Below are 25,493 nucleotides of genomic sequence, written 5' to 3'. Positions count from 1 at the left end.
GATTAGGGATGGAATTCCTTTTCCCTGTCCATATCTGTTAAAACATGAATATAGTTCAGAAATGGGTTCTGAGCATTTGAATTTGTAGAAATGAACACTTGATGAAAGGTTTTTAACAGATGGGTTTAAGTTGCCTTTAGTATTTAATTTGCATCAAATTATATAGGGCCTCTTCTTGTACCAATAATTTCAATGAAATTTCCCCTGGCGTAAGTGATAAAAAGTTCCATCTGCCAATTCTCTGGGTATCCTGCTACAATTAAATGCTTACAGGCTAGCAGAAAAAGCTGGCAATCTTACTTGGATAGAATTCTCCAGAAATGTGTCTAACACATTTGAGTAAACAGAGGGTATTAATAATATGCATACTCCTAAGAATCTTCTTAGAATGTGTTAAGATTTCTGCCTATTCTACTTTACAGCCATCATTCTCATTCATCGTAATACTATTTCTGTATCTTGTCCTGTCAATATCTTTCAACCAGAACAGAAACTGTTGCTTAGCAATGTCTGTTGCTTAGTTCCCACTCAAGTCTACCACCACAAATCAGTGGAATTTACACAATAAGGTGCTGTTAATGGGTCAGCTCCATATCAGAAACTCTTGAAAACCCACAGCTCCAAATATTTTTTTCTGTAGGAAGACTGCATTCTTTCCAATAAAAAGGGCAGGATAAGAAACTTTACATGGCTTTTTTTAGAAAATGATGCCATCTCTCAAAAAAGTGACTTTGTTCTCTGGAGGAATCTATGTCTGTAATTGGTTTGTTGCTGAAGATATGGGAAATATTATATAGAAATTAACAATTGACTGTCCTAGAATAATGAAGTTTTATTTCTAAATAAGAGTGAAGCCTAAGAAAAAACAGCATTTGCCAGCCTTTTCGCTAAATATTCTTCTTGAGATAGCAAGTAACCAGTTCATGGTTAGAAAATGGAGATTCTATCTATATCGATACTACTAAAACTCTCGTCATGACCTTCAACTACTTGAAATGATGCATCACAGGGCAACAATTTTTGAACTAGTATACCTCAAATGGACTTACAGAATGCATCCAAAATCTGGAACCCATGACTCCAGAAAGAAAAAAAATTAAGAAAGTTAGGAAAGAAATGCTTCAGTGCTACTGAAGCTGTTATGATCACAAAATCTTCATTTTCAACTTTCTGTGACAATTCCTTAAGCAAACTCTATCAAAACATCTGCTCAGAGACCAGTGGATTTAAAAATTCTTTTTCAACAGGTTGAGTGGAGGTCATGCAATTCTTTGTATGTTTATTCAAAAGTCACTGGGTGCTTCTTCATTTGTGCAATGAGCCTGGTGGAATTGTTACAGTGCTGGTTTAGAAATTAGGAGACTATGAGTTCTAGTCCTCTGTTAGCCATGAAAGCTGACCAGCTGACTTTCGACCAGTCACTCTTTCTCAGCAAAACCTACCTGATTGTATTGTATAGGGAAAATAAGAGGGTAAAAGCTAGGGCTGTTGCAAGCAGGTGGGCACAAAATCCGTTCACCATTTGAAGTATGCAAAATTCCTTTCCAATTTATCTGTCAAACCCATTTATTTTATTTATCAAAATTAAGACAAATGACTCTGAATGGTTTACTGGTATAAACGATAAAAAACATATAATTAAAATAAAATTAAAAACGGGGAAGGATAAAACATACATTGTCAGACTTATTTTGCCCATGCATTGTCAGACTGAGTTACTTGCACATGCGAGATTAGATTAAGTAGGGAATTCCCGACGATTCTCAGAAACTTTAGGATTCCTGAAAATGTTCCAAATCAACTGTTTATCAACCTGCCTTATTTTATAAATTTCGCTATGGAAAGGCAACTGATTTCTAAGATGAGAGTAGAATGGTGTGTCAGTAGGATTGAAGCATTCCAAAAATGAGGGTGGGGTGGAGGGTCCTTACAAAAAAAACACCACAGACTACATAAAGCAAGTCTCTGATGGAATTTTCGAACAGATTGGCACGAAAACTCTGACGTAATCGAAGGTTTGTAAACTCCGAATTTCAGACCGTCTTATTAAAGCTCTCGCCAGAATTCATCGCTTCCGCTCTATGGACAAGTCTTTCGACGGCGGCCGCTTGAGGTCAATCGCATTGGAACGCGAGAGAAAAATGGCAGCCTCCTTAGAAGTGTGCCATGTAGCTTGTTCCGCTAACCGTGCCGGCCCCGGAGTGATTTCTTGGGGTAGAGGAACTCTATTGGCGTTCGGGTCTTGTTGCTCCGTTATCCTCTATGACCCACAGGTGAGTTGTGAACGGAGGTCGAGGATTTTGGCCCCGAAGGGCTTCTTTGCGTTCAGCTAGCGCGTTCCCTGAACATGTGTTTTGGAGGCGTGCTATGGGATAGAGGCGCGGGGGCGGGGGGAGGACGATTTGATTCTTGCTTCTTCTTGGGTGTCTTGATGCAACTTAGTCGGTTGTCTTCCCAGTAATGGGGAAAACTGACTTGCTTTGTTTCTGCTTTGGAAAGTGATGATAATGGTGAAAGTGATGATAATGGCGAGTGAGCTTTTAATGAGGAGGGCGAAACTCTCTTCGTATAGTTGATTGGTTATAGGTATGAAACGGTGTCGAAGACCTGGAGCAATTTCTGGAGTTTATGAAATAACGGAATAATAACATAATAAAAATTACAGAATTTTCTTGGGACATGCATAAAATGACAGTGTAGCAGAACATTACCTTTATTGTGGTTAATAACCTGTTCACAACACTTGGATGCATAAAATTAATCCTCATTATTTATGTATTTCATCATACTCATATAGCTGCCAATCTCACAGACAAGTGACTCTTAGTGGCATACAACAAAGCTAACAACAAATAATTATTAAAAAATTTAAAATGATAAAAAGCACAAAAAAGTGTATACCATATTTTGTTTATTCCGTGCTGCTGTCCTTCATCAAATGCTCACATTAAGGACAGCTGAACTTACTAAACAGTGTATGTGTTTTAACCTCTTTTTGTCAGAAGCAGCTTGCCATGCAAATAATTCCCTCTGTTTTTTAATCAGTTTGTGAACTTGATCAGTCTGTGAACTTCAGAGCAGAAAGGCAATAAAATTCTAGATCTTCCAAATCATAAGGCACATTCATGGTACTACACTGTATACACAGATGGAACGATATCTATTTCCAATACATTGTCATTTTATTAGTTGGTTAGATGAACAGAATTGTTAGTCAGGCTGCTATGTAGCACTGTAATGTAGGTACTGGACTACAAAAAGCAAGAGTGTTCTGCTGCTGATTTTTGCTTGTATTCAGTGTCTGATGCATCTCTCTGCAATGTCCAACAATGGTCCCCCAACACTGGTGGATTCTAGTTGCCCTGATACTGGTTTTCCATTGTGATGGTGTCCTAGCGAAACCTTTCTTCATGTTCGTCACTGACTGCACCTAGATTTTCTAAACTTGTCCATGTGTGAATGCAGAAAATTAATCTTCAGTGACATGTTGCACTTCATGGTCCTGTATACTGTAAGTTTGTCAGACAGCTGAATGTAGTTTGGTGCTGTGTAGCTACCAAGAAAATTCTCAACAACATCCTTGAATGCTTTCCAGGCAGTTTTCTTTCACCCCACTAACAGATCTTCAGACAGCTTGTCATTGATAAGGTATTTGATCAACAAAAATGCATCAATTATTCCTGGAAACATCTGCGTCAAATAACGAAAACCTTCAGTTTATCTCTTTCACAATTTTTTTCATCAGTCTGAGTTTTATGTGACACAGAGGCGAAAATACCTTTTGGGGGTCAAAAAGTGGTTCTTGTGCCACGCTTTTCTGTCTTGGAACCAACTTCTTTCAGAATGGCCATTTCTTTTTAATGTAATGTGACTCTCTTGCACAGCTATCCCATTCACATATATAATAATGGTATACCTGGAGTACCATTCCAAGAAGCAGAATCACTACTTTTAGATTTTTACAGATATTCTGGTTATACTTAGGGTACTGGATGTGCTTCAACAGTTCCATGTTTTTTTGTGTTTCTTTCATGTGTGCAGCAAAGCCAACAGGTACTAAAGAACATACATTGCCCTTGTTTAAAAACAGAAGATTTCTATAAAACAGTATATTCTGAGTTAAATTACAGGTTATTGTTGTGATTTGCAGCCAAAAATCTATAAAATACGCTCAAAAATGTTCAGAAAGCAAAATCCTTGTTTCCAATGTTCTTAGCCAGGGATTGTTTAAGCCACTGTGGTTAATTTACATAATACTGAGTTGACAAATCACAATAACTGGGTTTCCACTTAGCACAAATCAAGAGCCAAATGAACTGAATAAATCCAGTTCCTTATTTGTGAGTCATAAGCTGTCTTGGGTATGATTTATGATATATAGATAAATATTTACAGTAACAGATATGCATGTGTCACTCATCCTGAAATCCCTGTATGTACAGCAATGCTGCATTGCTTTGCTTTGTTAATGCCTGATAGATGATTGTAGAGAATTCCTGAGTAATTGAAATATTTGATATTTTACTCAGTATTCTCCCAGGCTATTCTGCCCATTTGAAAAAATAGATACTATTTCAACACAGTGTCTCTGCAATTCACTTTTTTCCCCTAAAGAACAAAATTTTCCTAATTCCTTTTTATACTTGGCTTATGTGTATGTTTTTTCCTCTAGAAAAGAAAAGTAATGGGAACACTGAATGGTCATACTGACAGAATTAATTGTGTTAAATGGATTCACAGAAAAGATGGATGTAAGTATAGTATCAATGCGTCCACAAAAATTTGCCTGTTTGTAATACTTCTACTTTGTACCTACTGTAGAATAATAGAAAATGCTGGTGGAGAATTTAAAATTCATTTATAAAGGCACTGTAAATAGAAACCCTGAAAAAAAACCATGATAGCCTTGATACATTGCACTCAGCCAAATTTCCATTGAGCTAAAAGCCACACCAAGCTTTGGATTTTTCAGGTAAATGCTACACTCCAAGAAAGAACAAAGACAGATTTATATATACATATTTTATTGTGTTGTATTGATTTTCAATATTATTTTATTTTATTGGTTTTCAATATTATACTTTATTATTTCATGTTTAAAATCTGACTTTATTAATTTGGCAGGCTATGTGATAATAACAAAAAAGAAAAAATGTATTTTTATCAGTAGAGGGAGCTATGATACAGAGACTTTGTCATAATCTTCTCTGCTAATATAAATGGCACTTTTGTTCATTTTGTCCCAGAGAAGTATAGTGAAAAATGTGCTGTCTTTTTTCCCCATAAGTCAACAATATCTTTTTTTTAAAGGAAAAAGCTGTAGCCTTCCACCAAGTGAAAGACTGGGTAAGGGTGGAAAGGGAGCACATGGAAACTGAAAGAGAGCAGGCAGGCTGATGAAGATGAAGATCAGGCAGAGCTTGGGGAAAGCAGTGAGAAGTTCTAGAAAGATTTATTTCATGTTATTTTATTCATGCAATTTCTATGAGTGCTCAATTCACAAATTGCAATTCTGAGTGGCTAATGTACAATTTAAATATAGAAGAAAGTACGTAATAAACATGAAGATCTGAAAGGGCAGGGACAGATCATCATGGAGAAAATCTGTATGACCTTTGAGACAACACCAACTTGATGGTGCATAATCAAAACAAAAACACACAAACACATCATAAAACAGCATAAACCAAGGTCAAAATATTTCAATATTAACGCCAGACTAGGTTATCCAATGTCCTGGTCCAACATATTATGGAATTTATGTAACTCTCAATATTTTAAACATACATAATTAATTGAATAAGTTTTGAATACAGAATAGAGATTTTTTTTTTCTGTTAAGTTCTCAAAAATATTATCTGGATTATATTGACAGCCAGAAAGCCTTGATTTGACCTTGGACTGTCATAATATGCACTTTGAATGCACTCTGAAATAATGATCAAACTTATTGTTTCCAAAACAGTTATTTATTTATCAGATATCTAAGATTTACATTAATAGCTTTAACTGATGTCCCTCCACTCCCTTGGTCCATAAAAACCAGTGTTATTGTATTGTTGTATGAGTGCCCTCTGTTGGACATTCGTACATTCAGAATGCATTCCTGAAGTGTATACATTTTTCAAGATCTAGGCCAATAATGCTTGAAACCTCTTAGAAATGTAGAAGTTGGAATGATACTTCTATATATCTGAAGTTACTTCTCTACTGTGTTCAGTGGCTTCATTAATAAATCAAACTGATGATTTAGTGTGATTCTAGATTCTAGAAGAATTTGACATCAACTCCATACTTCGGCCTTAATATTTTTAATCAAGCTACTTGGTAATCTTTCTGTTTTATGTTGAGGAAGACCTGCCAAGGTTCTTGTCCATATGATTGTTTTTCATTAAAAAAGAGTGATGAAATATTACAAAACAAGCTGCCAGTGATATTTTTATTTCTAATAGTGCTTCTTGACCTCAAATAGTCTCTTGAACACTCAGTTAATTGGAGCCCAATACTTCAACTGGAAATGTATAGACCTTCCTGGAAATATGGAAAAAATAATCAGAAAATAGAAAGTAATCTCTACTTAACCAGTGTGATCTAGTGCGTAAGGCAAGAAAATTTGCTAGACAAAACCCCCCGAGATCATGAGTTCTAGTCCCACCTTAGGCATGAAAGCCACTTGGGTGACTAGCCCAACTCACCTTGCAGGGTTGTTATTATGGGGAAAATAGGAGAAGGAAGGAGTATTAAGCATGTTCATTGCCTTGAGTTATTTATAAAAATAAAGTTAGGATAATAAATAAACACATTTTTTTAAAAAAAATAAGGAATATAGATTATATGGAAGCAATGTTCCATTAAAATAGTGCTTTGTAACTTGTTAAACTGTCCACAGCAGCCATTGTATGAATGTACAAGACACAAGACCATCCCAAATTTTGCAAGAATTCCCCAAGTATGCTCTCAATATTCTGTCAGGTAAAAAAGATTAGGGAATCCTGCAGAGGGAGATAGCAACTCTCAATTCACATGACCTATTCTGCAATGGGTTAAAATGCTACATTTAACAGCTTAATACTGAAGACCTATTTTGTGATTCTTGGGGTGCCAGGATGCTAGGAGTTAAGAAGCTTTTAACCAATAGAATTAAGAATCTGTTCCTATTAATATCATTCTTATGAATGGAAAATGAGGAAAAGATGTAAGTTGATTTGATTTAATGTATATAAATCTATTACATAATAAATAAAATACCTGCTGAGAAGACTATAATCCATACTGAACACACACACACACACACACACACACACACACACAGGAGAGAGAGAAAGAGAGAGAGATATTAAATGAAAAGTAATGCCTCTAATGTTACAAATCACCAACAGATGGCAATATTGATGCTCTAGAACAAGGGTCCACAACCCCCGGACTACGCAAGTGATGAGCAGGCGAGTATGTGAAATTCCATTTGGGCAAATGGGAAGCCCACCACTTGTGCAAATGGAGTTGCTCACCTGCGTGCTCACACATGCCCCCCCCCCATGCCACCATCACCGCAGAACTGGAAAAAATTGGGGCCAGCTGCTCTAGAAGCTCTGATGTGGTCTTTGGCATCTCTTCTTCCACTTCATTTGGTGGGTTGTTGCTGTGAGAAAACAGCAACTTTTGTGTTGCTATAGTTCATGAAATGGAAGTCTGCAGTGAGTAATCACTGCACTTTAAGCAAGGCACTGTGAAAAAGTATGTAGTAAACCTCTGCATATTTTTTTATATAAAGGAATGCGATCATCTGTTTAGTGAAAAGCAGAAGGAATAAATTTTATTCTAGTAAATTTGTGAGATTCTGTTCAGGATTTATTACAGCCTTTCTCAATCTGTTAGACTCCAGATGTGTTGGAATCATTTTAAAATTACCAGGTAACATGACTATAAAATATAGTGGCTAACTGTTTTGAGAATTAATTTTCTGCAGAGAATAAAGCTGGGAAATATTTATTTATTATCCTTGGAGTGTGAGAGTCCTATTTTTTTTCCCTTTGGAAGTGATAAGAAAAAATAAAGCAAAAACAACTACCATTATTTACAAAGAGCAGCTTAGATACAGAGTAAAATAATTTTGACCAGCATTATTAAATCTTTTTATATCCTTCTGTATAATAGCTTATGAAACGGAATTAATATCTGGCGGGTCAGACAAAGTTCTTATTCTTTGGGAAATTCAAAATGAGAAGGTATGTAGAAATATCATGGTAAGTGAAGACCATGTCTTGTATACCTTGTATACATGACTTTTGAAAAATAAGTTGAGTGAGATACGAAACCAAACCAGAATTTCTTAAATTTCTTAAATTGATGTTATCTCCTTTGTGGTATTATGAAAGATATAAAGCTCCAATTGTGTTGTATTAAACAGTGTACACAAAGTAAAAAGATCTATTGCTGTCATTCAAGTTCAAATTTTATTTCATCGTGAGAAACACTATGAAATGAAATACAGTTATACAAGTAGTCCTCATTTAACTCCACAATTGGGACTGGCAACTTGGTTGTTAAGTGAAGAGGTCACAGAGTGAAACCGCAGCTGTGTTTATGACCTTACTTAAAGCATTCCTTTGCTTTACAGACCTGCAGATGTCATAAATGTGAGGATTGGTTCAAAAGTTACTTTTTCATCACCATTATAACTGTGAACAGTTGCTAAATGAGGCAGTCACTAAAATTAGGATTGCCTGTATAAGAGTCTGAACTATGACAAATATGACAAATGTTTGTCCTTAATGTAAAAGGAAAAAAATCTAAACAGATTTCCTTAAAAGCTTGTGTTTGCAACATAAAGAACTAGAAACGTTTCTAAAATGATGCTTTGATTCTTTGGTACCTGAACTATGTAATTAGTGCCAAATGCTATGCTTACATGAAATCTCAAAATATAATTTGCCGAAGCTACAGTACAAAAATATTCTCACTCTTTGAAAAGAATGATCCTCTGTAATCAGCCTTAATACTGCAGGCCTATTTACTTTGGAACCTGCTAAAAAGCTGGGAAAGAAAAAAAAGTGAGTTTTTAAGCTATTGGCATCCTTAAATGCTACCTGCTGCTATAGCATCAAGGGGAGATATAACTGCTGCCTAAGACATGGGTCTTCAAACTTGGCCCTTTTATAACTTGTGGACTTAAACTCCCAGAATTCCTCAGATAGCGTGCCTGACTGAGGAATTCTGGGAGTTGAAGTCCACAAGTCATAAAAGGGCCAAGTTTGAAGACCCCTGGCCTAAGAGAACAGCTTCATTTCTTCTATAATGACAGGAATACTACTGTTGGATTATGAAATGTGACACCGTTTATTATGCTGATAGAAGAGAATATAGTTCAGGATTGAACTGTGGGACCCTTGGTGCTCTCTGAGCTTGGCTGTTTTCTTGCAGATGTTTCATTATCAAACTAGGTAACATTGTCAGTGCTAGTAGGGAGTGGGGTTTGCTCTCAGTTTATATTCTGGTGGCTTGCCCTGTCAGTGTTGGTGGGAGAGGTCTTGGTAGTTCCTTGATTGGACTGCTGTTTACTGTTATTTGGCAGTTCCTAGATTGGGGTGTTGTTTGCTTCTTGATTATTGATCTAATGTCTCAGTTGTTAAATGAATCACTGGAGTTGAAAAGTTAATAACCTGGTTGTTAAGTAAATCTGGCTTCCCCATTGACTTTGCTTGTCAGAAGGTTGCAAAAAGTGATCACAGGACCTTGGGACACAGCAACAGTCATAAGTATGAACCAGTTGCCAAGCGTCTGAAGTTTGATCACATGAGCATGGGGAGGCTTCAAAGGTTGTAACTGTGAAAATGGTTGTAAGTCACTTTTTTCAGTGCCATTGTAACTTTGAACGGTCACTAAATGAACTGTTGTAAGTCGAGGGGTACCTGTACTTTGAGGCCCAGTAAAGGACAGAAACAAAGCCACCGGTCTCTAAATCAAGGAGAGAAAGTCCAAATTTTTGCCTTTTTTTTGGTCCCTGAAGGAAGAAACATTCTTATCCTTGAATGAAAAGTTGCCCACTGTATATGGTAATTATAAGCATCCAAATTGTATTCAGTATTATTTTAAAAACTTCCTCCCTACCGTGTTTTTAGAAATTATTTTAGAGAATGAAGGTTACATATATGGAAAATATTCCACAATCATTTTTAATATTTTCCGCTTTCTTCCATGTTTATGATTTTCCCCAACTCTAATGATTGTTAGATAATATAATAATATGATTGGTTAACATGTGTTTGGAAAAATATTATGCAATTTTTTTTACATACGCCACTCTACTAAAAAAAAAATCCTGTGCATCATTAACTGTTGAGAAGTATTTAGGTTTTTTTAAAATAAGGTTTTAAAATAAGATTTTATTTTAAAAAAAGGCATATTTTAGCAAAATGGCACCTTGGAAACTCTTTGAAGATACATTAAATGACTTAGCCAACATTTGGTCTGAGATTATTGTAATTAGAAAATCAGTGCTACTTTCCTCCTTGCCTTTATTTTAATATGCTATCGAAACTTTTAGAATAGCTGCACAAAGGTATTGAAACAAATATCCTTTTGTTTTTTGAGCACAGTAAAATGTTAGTTTTTACCCTAGCGAAGTCTGATATAAAGTCCAGATTAAATTGAAAATCAAAGCTGTGTAGGGTACATGACTTCTAACTGAGTGCAAAAACTGAGCACATGAATGCAGAGTTACTTATTCTCTCTGCTCAAATTTCATTGTTACACTTGTATTACATTCCACTTATTTCCATGGCTGTACAAAGTTGAAAATTGTGCCATCGCACGACAGTGTAAGTTTGAATTGCAAGGTTGTTCATCTTTGTAATTTTATAATTCTCTGTTTAGCTTGTGAATGATGTCCACCTTGAAGGTCACACCGAAGCAATTTGTGCATTAGATGCCATTTACATGAGAAATGAAAACACAGTAGGATCAAGCTTACTAATAGCTTCTGCAGCTTCAGATTCTACTGTCAAAATTTGGTCCAGAGAAAGAACAGAAGGTAAGAGTTCTTTTTCCTTTGCTCTGTGAAGGTACCATGTATCAAAGAATATCTTAAGTAAAGGCCCCCATATTCCAGATTGCTTCACGTCTTGTGTATGAGGGAAATATATTCCACGTTACCCTGCCCAATGTGCCTCACTGCACTTACCTTATTAGGCTAAGACAGGGGTGGGGAACCTTGGCTCTTTTATGACTTCTGGACTTCAACTCCCAGAATTCCTGAGCCAGCATGGCTGGCTTAGGAATTCTGGGAGTTGAAGTCCAGAAGACATAAAAGAGCCAAGGTTCCCCACCCCTGAGCTAAGAGAAGGCTCTAGCCCAGGGGTCCACAATCCCTGGGCTTATGGCCCACCTCCTGGCCTTGAGACATTCGGAACTGGGCTACGGAAGTGGTGGACAAGCCTGCGCGCATCCTCATTTGCGTGAGCAGCAGACGAGCATGTGCGCATACTCCCTTTGTGCAAGCGGCAGATATGCATACCCGTTGCTCGTGCAAATTTAGCTGAGACCGTGCATGCTTGCTTGTCACTTGCGCAGAACCATCCCCTCTCCCCTCCAGCAGTCCCACAAGCCGAAAAGGTTGGAGAACTCTGCTCTAGCCCAAAGACCTCCTATCAACTTATTTGACTTTGTGTGGATTTGAAGCAAGATAGCAGATGGCAATTAATTATGGTTTTGGAGAGAAGAAAAGTGAAATCCTCCCCCTCCCCTTCCCCCAATGAGTCTCCCTGCATTGCTTGGCTGACAAGCGCCATCTCCAACCAGTTAGAGATGCATGAATATGTGAGGTTAGCATTTTTAAATTGTGCTCCTTGCAAAAAGGTAGACCACTTCTGGCAGAGATCCTCCCTATTTTTTGCAATAATCTTCATTTTACTATTTGTAGCAGCTGGATTAGAACAGATGCTAGTGCTTTGTTCATCATACTTCATATTTTGACCGCATTTCCATGTTTGTTTTATTTTTTGTTATGCCAGGAAAGTACAGGTTAATTATTATATAAAGAATAAACAAGTAAAGTTCATACACATTCATATAAACCACTTTCAGATCTTCCTCTCTGGAAAGCTGTTTGTTATAATGAATAAAAAAGTGATTCACTTTTAATCTTTGTCATTATAAGAGTTGCAGGCATTTGTAGAAAAGAAGTTAGCATCAGTCCAATTGCTGTTCAAGAGCATTGCATCTCTTAAACATCAGCTACTGTGGATAAATAATGAAATATAATAATATACAGTAAATATATTTGTATTATGATATTTATAATAAGGATTATGACTGTTGCTGCTATGATGCCTTCTAACTTCTTTTTGTAATCTGTTCTTGAGTAAAACTAACTTCTCTGTTGTTGATTTTCTCTGGGTTATATCACCATTTACATTAATCTTGGGTAAATTTTAAATTTCTTTATGACTACAGTTAGCAAAGCTGAGCAATACTTTGGATTCAAAGGCAAAAAGGTGCTTCAAAGCACAGGAAGATACTTGTGTAGGATCTGCCTGCAATTTCTGAAGCCAAATGCAATTTTTGACGGATCATATGGCAGCTGTGCAATCATGGGGAAAATCTTAACGGCTTTAAGGAGCTGGAGGCAGGGTGTTACTTTACGCAGCATTAAGCAGATTTATTTATTTGAAATATAATAATTAATATCTAATTTCCATATTTTTATTAAATATCTTAAGTGTTCACTGAATAATGCAACTTTATTTTTTCTCTCTCCTTAGTTAAGTGCCTTCAGACATTGATGTTTGGAAATGGATTTGTTATGGATGTTTCATTGTCCTTCCTGCCAGGCAATGACAGTAAGAGTGGCTGTGTAATTTTTTTCAATCATTTCAAGAAATGCCTAGTAGTGCCAGTGCATATACATGTGAACCATATATATATATATATATATATATATATATATATATATATATATATATATATATATATATATATATATATAAACATAAACATATATATTAGAAATTACTAAGTTAGAAATCACTTGATCATCACATAACTGGATAACTAGCCTGTCATCTCCTTTTTTCAAAGCCTGTTAAATGAGATAGTTAAATATTTTTAGAGCAAGATATTTTGATCTATTGTTGTTGCTGGGGGAAATCCTTAAGAATTAGATTTTTAGTTTGTTAAGTTTATTATGTTAAGTTTTGTGTGATTTGACTCTTATTTTTTAAGATTGAGTTCCTTGGGTCTGTTTAATAATAATGTAATTTTTACTTGTTTATTGGATTTACATTTTCCCTGTCAAGAGCTCAAAGCAGCATGCATTGTGTTCTGTCTTCCTATTATTATTGCATAGTTATTATTTCTAGTAGTCTGTATAATAGGAAAGAGAATGAGAGAGAATGGTGGACCGAGAGTCACACATTGAGCTTTTTTGCTTCATGGTGGAGTAGAACGTGGAACTTTCAGCATCCCATATCTGAACTACAATAGCACCTTTGAAGTTCCCATTGAGTTTGGTGGGATATACTTCCAGGTATATGGGTCTATGTGGCTCTGTGGATTTAGTTCCAAAGAATTGCTTAGAACATACCGGAATTTGAAACTTATACCTGGCTGTAGTTCTTTAAAGCACCCTTTCCCCCCCCCCCCAAGCATTGTATAGCAGTCCTCTACAGCTGCCACACAGTTCAGGGGAAAGAGGAAGGTGCTTTAAAGAAAGTGCCAATGCAAATGCCAATGCTCCTTTTTGGAATTGCATCCAAAATGCTGCCTAGCCCTGGTGGGTATACAGTCATTGTCTTGAACTATAAGCTTATGCCTCTCTCCTCAGAAGTAAATCCCACAGAGTATGAAATAGGATTTACTCTTGTCATCTCCTCTTCCATAAATACTTTATCTTGTTTCTGTTTTCTTTTGCTTCATTACATTTAGTTGAAACAGCAACTTTTCAATGATCTTTTATTTCAGTACTGGTACTGGCTTGTGGTGGTGATGACTGCAGAATTCACTTATACGTGCAACAGGCTGGAGAGGTAGCTATTGTTTCTGCTTCTTAGTCTATAGGATTTCTCTTGTGGTGTTTCATTTCTTAACTTTTAAGTTTTCAAGATTTATACCCTGTTTAATTCCTAAATCTCAAGTTCAGGGAAGTTTGAAATCTCTAGTTTAGAGACAATATTTCTGGAGAGTAACTGTCTTCAGCTGATTGAAGGTGTCATTTTGATAACCAATTAGCCATGTTCAAAAAAAGTTGTTTCAAAGCAGGCTCATTTATTGATGTCAGGTTAATCTATTAGGATTTCAGCGCTAAATAGTTGAGGTCTGTTCTTCTCCAGAGGAGAAGCTGGAGAAAGGAAGAAAATGGGTCTAAAGGCCTTGTTAGATGTAATGAAACCCACTTTATTTCTAGTCCTCTACCTCAGCCAAAGATTGGCCTGAGGCATTTGGGCAATTTTGGTGCTTAAAATATTTCACAGTCTCCATGTATTGGTTCAAGACTTTGATAGCATGCCTGGTAGAGTGGCTGGGTGTACAGCAGGGTATTATCAGTATATTGATGATATTCTACTTTATCTCCAATAATGAGTGACCTTAGCAATTTAATGTAAATATTAAATTGCATGCAAAAGGGAACTGAGCCCTCGGCACCCCCACATAAAAACATTGAGTGGAAGGGACTAAACCTCCCAGGAGGTGGGGAAAGCTTCAGCTCCACTTTTGAGGCAAAGCACAGAGTGAAAGTGCCGGCAAGGTCGTTGGAAAATTCCCCTGTGACCTCAGGAAATTCTTTGGGAGCTTCGGGCATCTGAATTTGTCCTCACCCAGCAGAAGTCAAGTGTGCCAATATGCTCCTTCCTTTACCTGATTTCTGTTCTTTAGTAGTTTAAAATGCTACATTTCTGTTATTGTAGTATTTTCATTTTGAATTGAGCTTGGATGCGTATGGGTAACTCCCCAGGAATCCCAGGCAGCTATAGCAATACAAGATAGAAGTGAGTACTAGTCAGAATTCAAACAGTTGTAAAACAAGGTTGTACTACACACATCGTAGTGGTTCCCAGCTTGACACCCTATATGAAGCTATATAGAGTATGTAGGAATGCTCTGAGTTCCAATTCTTATGAGGAATGAAAGTCTTGGAGTTGTACTTGCAATACAATTGAGAGACCCTGAGATTGAAGAATCTTCAGTGATCCAGTAAGGAATTTACTATGGTAGAGATGTAGGAAAGGTGCAAAAAGCACCAAAACTGGATGTTAAGGAACCGCCAAACTGCACAGTGGAAAATTGCAATATGTGTTTATGTTGCCTATTAAGAGTTGCTTGTTTGTTTCAGTTTCAGAAATCTTTACTACTATATGGACATGAAGACTGGATAAGAGGAGTTGAATGGGCATTTTGTGGTAAATCTCATTCAGTCTGGCTTATGAGATTTCAGGGGGGGGATTTCTCATGTTCTGAAGACATAAAAGCTGGGCACTTAACATATTTAAAGTAATGCTGATGAAAAATTGAATTCTATGCATGTTTCCATAGTTTTTCTGCTCTTACATGTAACTTCAGAACACAATTACTATAAACTATAGTTCGTACAACAAGTAGTTATGTTTTTTTCTCTGTTTAAAGGTATGATATCTCTCTCTCTCTCTCTCTCTCTCTCTCTCTCTCTCTCCCTCCCTCCCTCCCTCCCTCCCTCCCTCCCTCCCTCCCTCCCTCTCCCCAGAAGCTCATGGGACTTGAAGGGTAATAGACGCTTCCTAGTATTACAGTTAACATGATAATATAATGTAATTACAAGACATGAACCATTGCAAAAAGGAAAGTTCCAGTTTTGTTTATTAACTAAGCATTGTATGTATTGATTTCTTTAGGGCACTGAATCTTAAACTCTTTAATGACTGGTTTAACTTTTTTAAAGATGGAGATCTGTATTTGGCAAGCTGTGCTCAGGATTGTCTGATAAGAATCTGGAAGATGCATGCAACTTCATTGTTCGGAGAAATCCAAGATGAGGACACTATTAGATTGAAAGAGAATGTTTTCACCATAAAAAATAACAATGGTAAATCTGTTCTTTTGTATTGGATTTTTCTATAAAGATGCTTTCAGCATGGTTAAATAAAAGATGTCATTCTTATTTAATGCATTGTTAAAGAATATGCTATTAATTAGCTGAAACAAGGGCTTCACTGTGTTTTCTTTCAGTTAACTTAATTGATGCCCCCATGACATACACACACACACACACACACACACACATACACGTGAATTTAATTTTGTCTGATGTATTTTTATATTAATATGCATTTACATTCTTTACATTGATATAGCAATAGCACTTAGACTCACATACTGCTTCACAGTGCTTTACCGCCCTCTCTAGTCTATAAATTGAATAGAAATTATTGCATCCGACTGAATATAGTGATTTTTTTTTTCTACATCACTGGTGTGTTACATTTTATCTACAGTATTTGGAAAACATGTATTTGCATCCAGCACTTTGGATGTATAGAAGTCTTCTGTCCTCATCGTATCTTTTTTTCACAGATGAATTCGTAGATACAGGGTCATAAATTTTGTCACACAGTTATTTGTAAGGCTGAATCATTTATACAATGGCTAGATAAGTCTTGACAATTAATTTACTCTTTGACATTTGCTTTCCATTTTGATTGATTCCAACACATGTAACAGAATTCTCTTGAATGTGCAATGTGGGAACTCTCTGACAGTAAGCTATTACCCTGGTACATCTAGTTTCAAATATTAAAGAAGGTGAACTTGGCTGTTTTAAAAACAGGCTGGATTTTTTTTTCACTCTCTTTTTCACTTTTTTTGTTTTGTGATAGGTGTAGATAAATCCTTTGCAGTTAGCTTGGACTCAGTGCTAGCTGGCCACGAAAACTGGGTATATGGTGTTCATTGGCAACCACCATATTTCAAAGGTAAGAAGTATGTAGTTTCTAATTTGGGTTACTGACAAAGATGACAATGAATGTGGAATGGAGAGCTCCATGCTCAGTTACCCCTCCTTTTTCAGAGCATGGAAAATTTGAAATATGTGACAGAACAAAAATCATGGCTTTTTTTCACCCTATGTAGAGTGAAAACATTTGTGTGGTGCACCAGAGATTGGGAAGTATAAATCATTTGGTATGCATCTGTTAGCATATAATTACAAGAAAGAGACAGTAATTTTTGATCCTTTAGGCAATAATTTTTTCTTCTCTAAGGACCGAGGCTAAATATCGTGCAGTTTGATTAAATCCGTAAACATAAACCTGTAAAATAGGCACTGAAGAGAAATAGTATCCAGGATTCAATTTATAAGATTTTTGTCCCTGCACACCTTTGAGGACATTGTAAATTGTGACCTTCCTTCTAACTTCAGCCATGTTTAGTTGTTTTGTGTGCCATTCTTGTAAAGTTCCTATTTAAACTTTCCTTCAGATGGGATAAAAAAAAACCTGTACTTGACAAAACTGAATGAAAACATGGGGATATTTTTTCCTGATACTGTAGATGGCAGGATGGAACAGCCTATGAGGTTACTGTCTGCTTCAATGGACAAAACAGTGATCCTGTGGTCTCCAGAAGATGAATCTGGAATGTGGTTGGAACAGGTAGATGTGGTTTTTCATTTCCCCTGTTTGTCTCATCAGAGTAGAAGAAATATAGAGCTAAATCCCAATTCTCAAAAGATTTTAGGCAGGAAATATTTTAATTTTTTTTCAGTGGACAGGCAAAGAGAAACCAGGTTTCAATATTTAGAACATCAATAAATTGAGTCCCCTGAAAATAATAACTAAAATTTTCATTTGGGTTTTGAATGGGGAATAAAACGTAGGAACACTCTGCACTGAAGGTTTTCTCCTTGAAATCCATGATTTAAATTTGATGTTTTAAATCATCTGGATTTAAATGGAATCATATAAAAATAAATAAATATTAAGACTCTCGTGTTTTCCTTTTGGTTATTATTATTAAAAAAAATTGGGTGCTGTTATTTTAAAATGAATGCAATACTTTTCTAAATATACTATTTCTAGATAGTATCTGGACAGTGTCTCTAGACAGTATTCAATTGAATGCTCCTTCTGTACATGAAGGCAATTCACTGTCAGAATAAATAGAGCCTAATAAATTCATTTACTTTTTTTTTAAGCCAGTTAGTGCCCATTGCTACATCTTATCCTTAATAAAAATAATGGAAAGCATACTTTGCAAATTGTGACCCAGGCTTCATTTGCTTCCTTTCTAAAGTGATATCCCTGCCTGGCATTAACCACAGTCTTGAATTGCATGAACCTAGGTACAAATAGAAGTTCCTTTTAAACTGGAGATTGGAACTCTTCTTGAAACTGGGTTAGCCAACCATAGTCACAGGAAAATCTGGCATGGATTAAACATGGGAACAGAATCTACACTGGATAGGGGAGGGGTGGAACTGAGTTAACATTTAACAATTACTTTGCGGGAAATCAGTTTTGGTTGATTAGGCAGAGTTTGAATAAACACTTTTTACATTGCACGCTGCCTTTGAGTTTGGCATGTAAACCAAGCATTTAAAAATAACTGCTTTCAATACAATATATGTGAAATAATTTTTAGAGGTTGATTATATTACTTTTTATACTGTAGCATTTGATCCCCGCCTCCCCCCCCTCCCAGGAAAAATATCTCTATCAAAACAATTATTCATTATATATGAACTTGCAAACTATCTTGCAAATCTGTTTTCAAAAAGTCTGTATTATATTTTTAATTGTGCATAACATATGAATACATCTAGAATGACATTGTTTTAACTTCACTTTTGGTGTAAGTCTAAATCATTTGTCTTTTGCTCACCGTCTTTAATTAGCAGAGGGAAGGCACATGCATTCATGCGTAATATTTCTTACTTTTTCAAAAGGTCCGAATAGGAGAAGTGGGAGGAAATACACTTGGATTTTTTGACTGTCAGTTCAGCCCAGACGGATCAATGATTCTTGCTCATGCTTTCCATGGAGCCCTTCATCTTTGGAAACAAACTTCTGCAGACAAGGTAAGGGAGAATTTATTTCTGACACCAAAGCATACATGGAATATCTTTATATAGGAAGGAATGGCTCGTTCCATACAGCCAAGTTGTATATTTTTAAATACCTTTTATAAATTGAGGAGGGTTTTTTCCCCTTTCTGCACTGTAATGAATAGCAAACAAGTTCAGTTGAATCAGTTTGGATAATTAGGATAGACTTGTTGGCCTTCGTGGGTAAAACAGATGGCTATGTGAAGTGATTTTGGGGTCAATCAGCTTTTATCTATCTGGCCCAGGATGATCTCTTTTTATAGCCGAGCTTTCCCAGGTCTGTGACAGAGACATTTTGTGTTTACTACAGCATTCAGATCTGGATTCATCATGTTCTGCTTGAACATTGCTGTGCCATTGGATACTCCCTGTTTCCAAATTACTGCTTATGATTCTATAGCTGAAAGCACCAAGGCTACTGGAAGATTTGGGCTGAGCTTCCAAAGGCAGACAGCTTTGTTGTAAACGTTAAAAAACAATCAGAATCTTTTATCATTCAAAAATGGCACTTAATGTTCTTTGTCCTTTCTAGTCATTATATGCTGCCATCCCTCATTGGCCATTATGTTTCGTTAAATCAATGTGCTATAGTGCTTAAGGAGTAAGAATATTCAGGGTGAAGTTCACCCTTCAACCACAGAAGCTTGTTGGCTGAGTTCTTTGGATCAAGTCGTACTTTCTTAGCTCAATTTGCTTTACAGGATTGTTGTGGAAAAAAACAGGAAGAGGAAGTGTTATGAAAACTACCTTGAGCTCCAGAATTAAAGCTGCAATATAAATCAGATAAATAAAGCTTAAATTGATTTTCAACTTTTTTTTTTTTTTTTTATTGAAAGTTTTATAAATTTTACAAAAAAGGAAAAATAATACAAAACAAGAGGCAACATATACAGAAAAATAAAACTAAACAATACATATATTAAATAAAAAAAAAAAAAACCCCATCCCCCAGCCCTCCCAAAAAAAAAAAAAAAAACCCTCCCTTCCCCCCCCCCTGAGCTTCCCAGAGCAGAATATAGGCTTAAAAAATAAAAATAAAAATTAAATTAAAAACTTTATATTTATATATATAAAAAAATTATCTATAATATATATGAAAATAAAACTTATGAAAAAACTATATAATATTTTTGTATACCCAATCTAAATTGTATAAATTTTATCCATTTATCCCAAACAGCAAAAAACTTCTCTTGCGTTTGTTGCTTTAAGAAAGCCGAAATCTTTGCCATTTCTGCCAGATAAGCTACTTTAAGAAACCATTCCTGCAATGTAGGCAAAGATTCCTTCTTCCAGTATTGTCCTACTAACAGCCTAGCGGCTGTGATCAAGTTTAACATCAATACAACCTCCTTTGTATCACAATCTGTAACAATACCTAACAAAAATAATTGCGGAGTAAATTTTACCCTCCTTCTAAAAATTCTCTGGATATTCCACCATATTTTAATCCAAAATGCTTTTATCTCTCTGCATGACCACCAAATATGATAATAAGAAGCCTCCTTATAACCACATCTCCAACATTTGGGTTGCACGTCAGGATACATATAAGACATTTTTTGTGGATCAAGGTGCCATCTATAAAACATTTTATAAAAATTCTCCCTTAAGTTCTGTGCTTGAGTAAATTTGACATTTCTCACCCAAATAGTTTCCCAGGTGTCCAATGAAACTGGCTCACCAAAATTCTGCGCCCATCTAATCATACAATCTTTAATTAGTTCCGTTTCTGAGTCCAATTCAACTAAAACCCCATAAATTCTCTTAATGTGGGTTTGTCTTTGATCCTTCAGTTGCTTAATAAGGTTTTCATCTTCTCTAAGAAAACCCACCTTACAATCCATCTTCCATCTATCTAATAATTGCCTATATTGGAACCAAGAATAAGTAAAATTTTCTTGTGCTAACTCTTCCCGTGATTTTAATTGCCAGTTTTGTCCATCCCATTTAAGTAACTGTCTATAAGACACCATATCCATTTTAACCCCTCTTTTTATTCCTTCTATCGCATGCCAAGGTATAGCCCATAATGGTACTTTAAAATCACTTTTATAATATTTTCTCCAAATCCTAAGTAAAGAAATTCTTAAAATATGAGATTTAAAAGCCCAATCTATTTTTTTATTAAATATTAAATAGGCATGCCACCCATAAAGTAAATCCCATCCCTCTAAGTAAAGTATCTCAGAATTTGTCAAATTTACCCAATCACTAATTAATGTTAAAACCACCGCATCATAATATAATTTCAAATTTGGTACCTTAAGTCCACCCCTCTCACGGAAGTCTTGCATAATTTTAAACTTAACCCTTGGTTTTTTCCCTGCCCAAATAAATTTGTTGAGACCCTTCTGCCACTCATTTAAATTAATCTCATTTTTCAAAATTGGTAACATTTGAAACAAAAAAAGAAACTTGGGTAGAATATTCATTTTTATCACTGCAATTCTTCCCATGAGGGATAATTGCAACTTTTCCCAATTCTTCAAGTCCTTCTGTACCCTGACCCACAACCTTTCATAATTATTTTTAAATAATTTTGCATTAGAAACAGACAGCATCACCCCCAAATATTTTACCTTATTAACAATCTCAAAACCCGTCAAGTTGACCAAAATCTGCTTCTCCTGACTCGACATATTTTTAGGTAAAATTTTAGTCTTATTTACGTTAATCTTAAAACCCGAAACCAAACCATAATGATGAATCAACTGTAATAAGTTTACTACAGAATAATCAGGTTGCGACAAAGTAACAACCAAGTCATCCGCAAAAGCTCTCAACTTATATTCTTTTTTATTAACATATATTCCTTTAATTTCCTGAGACTCTCGAATTTTGATCAATAATATTTCCAATGTTAAAACAAACAACAATGGCGATAAAGGACACCCCTGTCTAGTACCTTTCTCTATTGTAAAAACCTCCGACAAACCTCCATTAACAATAAGTTGTGCCGTTTGTTTTTGATATATTACCGTAAGGGCTTGTAATATCTTTTCACCAAAATTCATTTCTTCCATTACTCTTAACATAAAATGCCAATTCAATTGATCAAATGCTTTTTCAGCATCTAAAAATATGAGCCCTGCAGGAACTTGGTTGTTCTTGTCTAAATATTCTAGTAAATTAATAATTTGTCTGACATTATTTTTCATATACCTTCCTGTTATAAATCCTGATTGATCTTTATGCACAAGATGATGCACCACCCTCATAAGCCTATTTACCAAAATTTTTACAAATATCTTATAATCCACATTTAAAAGAGATATAGGCCTGTAATTTTTTGGTAGGGTAAGATCTTGATCCTCCTTTGGAATCAATGATATAAAAGCACTACGCCATGAAGGAGGAATCTCTAAACCCTGTAAAATACCATTAAAAAGATCATGTAATGGTTGGATCATCTCCTCTATTAGAACTTTGTAATAAACAGCTGTTAACCCATCCGTACCCGGTGCTTTCCCTAATTTCAATTGTTGAATTGCTGAGGTAATTTCCTCCTTAGTAATTAAACCATTAATTTCATATTTCTGATCCTCAGTCAGTTTAGGAAAACTTGCCTCAGCTAAATATTTATTTATATCTAGCATTTGTATATTAGTAGATTTATATAGGTTTTGATAATAATCCAAAAAAGATTTTTTAATCAATTCCTTCTGAGAAACTAATTTACCCTTATAGTTTATTTTCTCTATTATTCTTTGTCTCTGTTTCTTTCTTAATTGATAAGCCAACCATCTCCCAGGCTTATTGGCATTACAAAATGTATTTTGTTTCATAAATAATAAGTTGGTTGCAGCTTGATCTGCTATCAACATATTAAATTGTGACCTTAATAACTTTACAGATTCTTTAATACTCTCATCAGAAGGATTTAAAATCAAAGCCCTTTCTTTTAATTTAATTTCATCTTCAAGTTCTCTACGTTTCTGAATCTGATTTCGCTTATAAAAATTATTCATTTTTATCAAAACACCGCGCATAAATGCTTTACCTGCATCCCATACCATTGACATTGAAGTCCCCTTATACATATTCAAAGCAAAATAGTCCTTTAAACACTCCTTTAGTTTTTGAACATTCTTTTCTTGTCTAAACAAATTTTCATTAACTCTCCAAGATCTTCTTTCCTCTTTCTCTTGAATCAGCTCCATCCAAACTGGACTATGATCCGTCAGTGATCTAGGAAAAATCTTTACATTCTTTACTTTATTATACAAGTCCGTGGTAATCAAGAAAAAGTCAATTCTTGAAAAAGATTGGTGTCTATCAGAAAAAAAAGTAAAGTCTCTCTCCTCTTGATTACGTTCCCGCCAATAATCCCTTAATTCCCAGTCTTCTTTCATGTCAAAAAAGGCTTTAGGTAGCCTTGCTTGTTTAAGAAAAGGAGAGGAACCTTTCTTATCCCTTAGTGTATCTAAGACACCATTCCAATCACCCATTAATACCACTGATCTATAATCAAGCAAAGTTATTTTTTGATGTAACTGTTTATAAAATTGTTCCTGTTGTTGATTTGGAGCGTAAAGTCCAACTATAAGTACTTTCTTACCATATATACCAAGTTCAATCATCACATATCTCCCCTGGGGATCTGATTCTACCAGACAAGCTGGTAGGTTTTGTTTAACATATATAACAACTCCCCCTTTCTTCCCAGGAGCAGGAGATATAAAATGAGATCCCAAACGAGCATTAACTAAATATTTCTGGTCTTTAAGTAAAATATGAGTTTCCTGTAGACAAATAACATCATTGGTATGTTGCTTCAAATAATAAAAGATTTTTTTCCGTTTCTGAGGAGAATTCAATCCATTAACATTCCAGGTCAAAAACTTTGCCATCTCCCTTGGCACGCAGCCTGGAGAAGACACCATCAAAATCTGACAGAGCTGCGTGTGTTGCATAACTCTTGGGTCTTGCTCCTCCCACCGGCGGTGAAGCACTTCCAGGAGAACTCTCTTTGGGCTCTTTTTTATGTTGCTCCTTCTCTTTACGCTTATAGGCTGCACGAGTCATCCTCTGCTCTTTAGCCTCCGTCTGGCGTTGCTTTGCCACTTCTATCATCCCTGCGGAAACCAAATCTAATACCTCAGATTGCTGCTCAGCTTCCTTACCACTCAAAGATTTCCGACCAGATGAAGTTGAGCCTGCACCCAGGACCGAAGTATAAAAATCTCTAGCTTTATCAACTGTGTTCAATCTGTAGCGTGTCCCAGCATGGCTCAAAACAATACCCATCGGAATTTCCCATCTAAATGGCATCGATCTAACTTTAAGCTCATTGGTTAAAAAAGCAAAGTCTTTTCTACTTCTTAAAATTTTGGATGGGATTTCCTTTAGAATGATGACATCTTGGGCGGCAATCTGAAATCTTTTGTTGTAAAAGGCTTGTATAATCTCATTCCGCAGGGACTTCTTTGTAAAGTAAATCACCACATCTCTAGGCAAATTCTTCTGCTTAGCAATCCAGGAGTTGAGTCTATAAATTTTTTCCACTTCTCTCTGTAATTCTCCTTTATCCATATCCAAGGCCAGCGCCAGATCAGTAAGGACCACCTCCACCAAATCTTGATTGATATCTTCCTTGAGGCCTCTAATCCTCAGGGCATACTCCATCTGTCTATACTGAAACATCAAAATATCTTCTTGTGAGGAGTCCACCTTCCTTTCCACGTCTTGAATTTTGTCATCCAAAGAGTCAACTTTGTCTTCCACTTCCTCAAGCCTTGCGTCGAGCTTAACCACCACAGTAGCCAAACCTGAAACAGCTGCCAATATATCTTGTCGTAGTTCATTATTATTTTCTTGCAATTTAGACTTTATCCCCGTTATCTCTTCTTTGAGATCAGATTTAATTTCTGATTTAATCTGTGAAACAAATTGATTCATTTCCTCTCTCATTTGAACTACAATCTCTCCCATTATGCCTCTAACCTCTTGTACTGAAAGTCCAGGTAGAGGAGGGGAGGGTGGTGGCTGAGCCGGTGGTACATGTTTAGATTGTTGTTGTAGCTGTGCAGTGGAAGTTATAGGAGAAGAAATAACCTTAGGTGCTGAGGAAGGCTGCTGCCTCTTTGAAGCCATTTTAAAAAGCACAATTGTCACTTCCCTTTCCCCTCCAGCCAAAAAGGGAGGAGGAAAGAAAAAAAAAATTTTTTTAAAAAGAGACAAACTATAGTCATTAAAAGTCCAGAGTAAATCCAAAGAATAAGTAGTAAAAGAGCAAACAGTTCAAAAGAAAAAATTCTAAACCAAAAGCAAAAGCAGAAGCAAAAAACAGTCCTTAGAAAGGGAAAGTAAAACAAAAGAGAAAGGAAAAAAAACTCCGACAGTTTCAAAACGCCATCTTAAATCCTTTCACTAGTATAACAAAAAAAAGGAGGAAAAATAGTAAAAATCAAAAGATAAAAAAATA

At 35.8% G+C, this 25,493-nt stretch overlaps 1 protein-coding gene across 1 annotated transcript in view; it reads left to right on the top strand.

Annotated features, from left to right (window-relative positions):
• Positions 1 to 2,077: 2,077 nt before the first annotated feature.
• The window catches only part of ELP2 (elongator acetyltransferase complex subunit 2), a 70,638-nt gene continuing 47,222 nt past the window's right edge, over positions 2,078 to 25,493 (top strand). The window contains exons 1-11 of the mRNA XM_039329258.1: positions 2,078 to 2,273; positions 4,673 to 4,751; positions 8,155 to 8,225; positions 10,873 to 11,029; positions 12,759 to 12,836; positions 13,957 to 14,021; positions 15,326 to 15,392; positions 15,908 to 16,051; positions 16,842 to 16,937; positions 17,515 to 17,615; positions 18,908 to 19,039. Coding sequence (XP_039185192.1) covers positions 2,082 to 2,273; positions 4,673 to 4,751; positions 8,155 to 8,225; positions 10,873 to 11,029; positions 12,759 to 12,836; positions 13,957 to 14,021; positions 15,326 to 15,392; positions 15,908 to 16,051; positions 16,842 to 16,937; positions 17,515 to 17,615; positions 18,908 to 19,039 — 1,182 coding nt within the window. The 5' untranslated portion in view covers positions 2,078 to 2,081. The remainder of the gene's footprint in view (positions 2,274 to 4,672; positions 4,752 to 8,154; positions 8,226 to 10,872; positions 11,030 to 12,758; positions 12,837 to 13,956; positions 14,022 to 15,325; positions 15,393 to 15,907; positions 16,052 to 16,841; positions 16,938 to 17,514; positions 17,616 to 18,907; positions 19,040 to 25,493) is intronic.

This window comes from Crotalus tigris, unplaced genomic scaffold (assembly GCF_016545835.1).
Source record: "Crotalus tigris isolate CLP2741 ecotype Arizona unplaced genomic scaffold, ASM1654583v1 scf7180000024391.5723578, whole genome shotgun sequence".
In the NCBI taxonomy this organism is placed as follows: Eukaryota; Metazoa; Chordata; class Lepidosauria; order Squamata; family Viperidae; genus Crotalus; species Crotalus tigris.
Note: the sequence above shows the minus strand (reverse complement) of the source record. Positions and strands in the feature narration are given on the sequence as shown.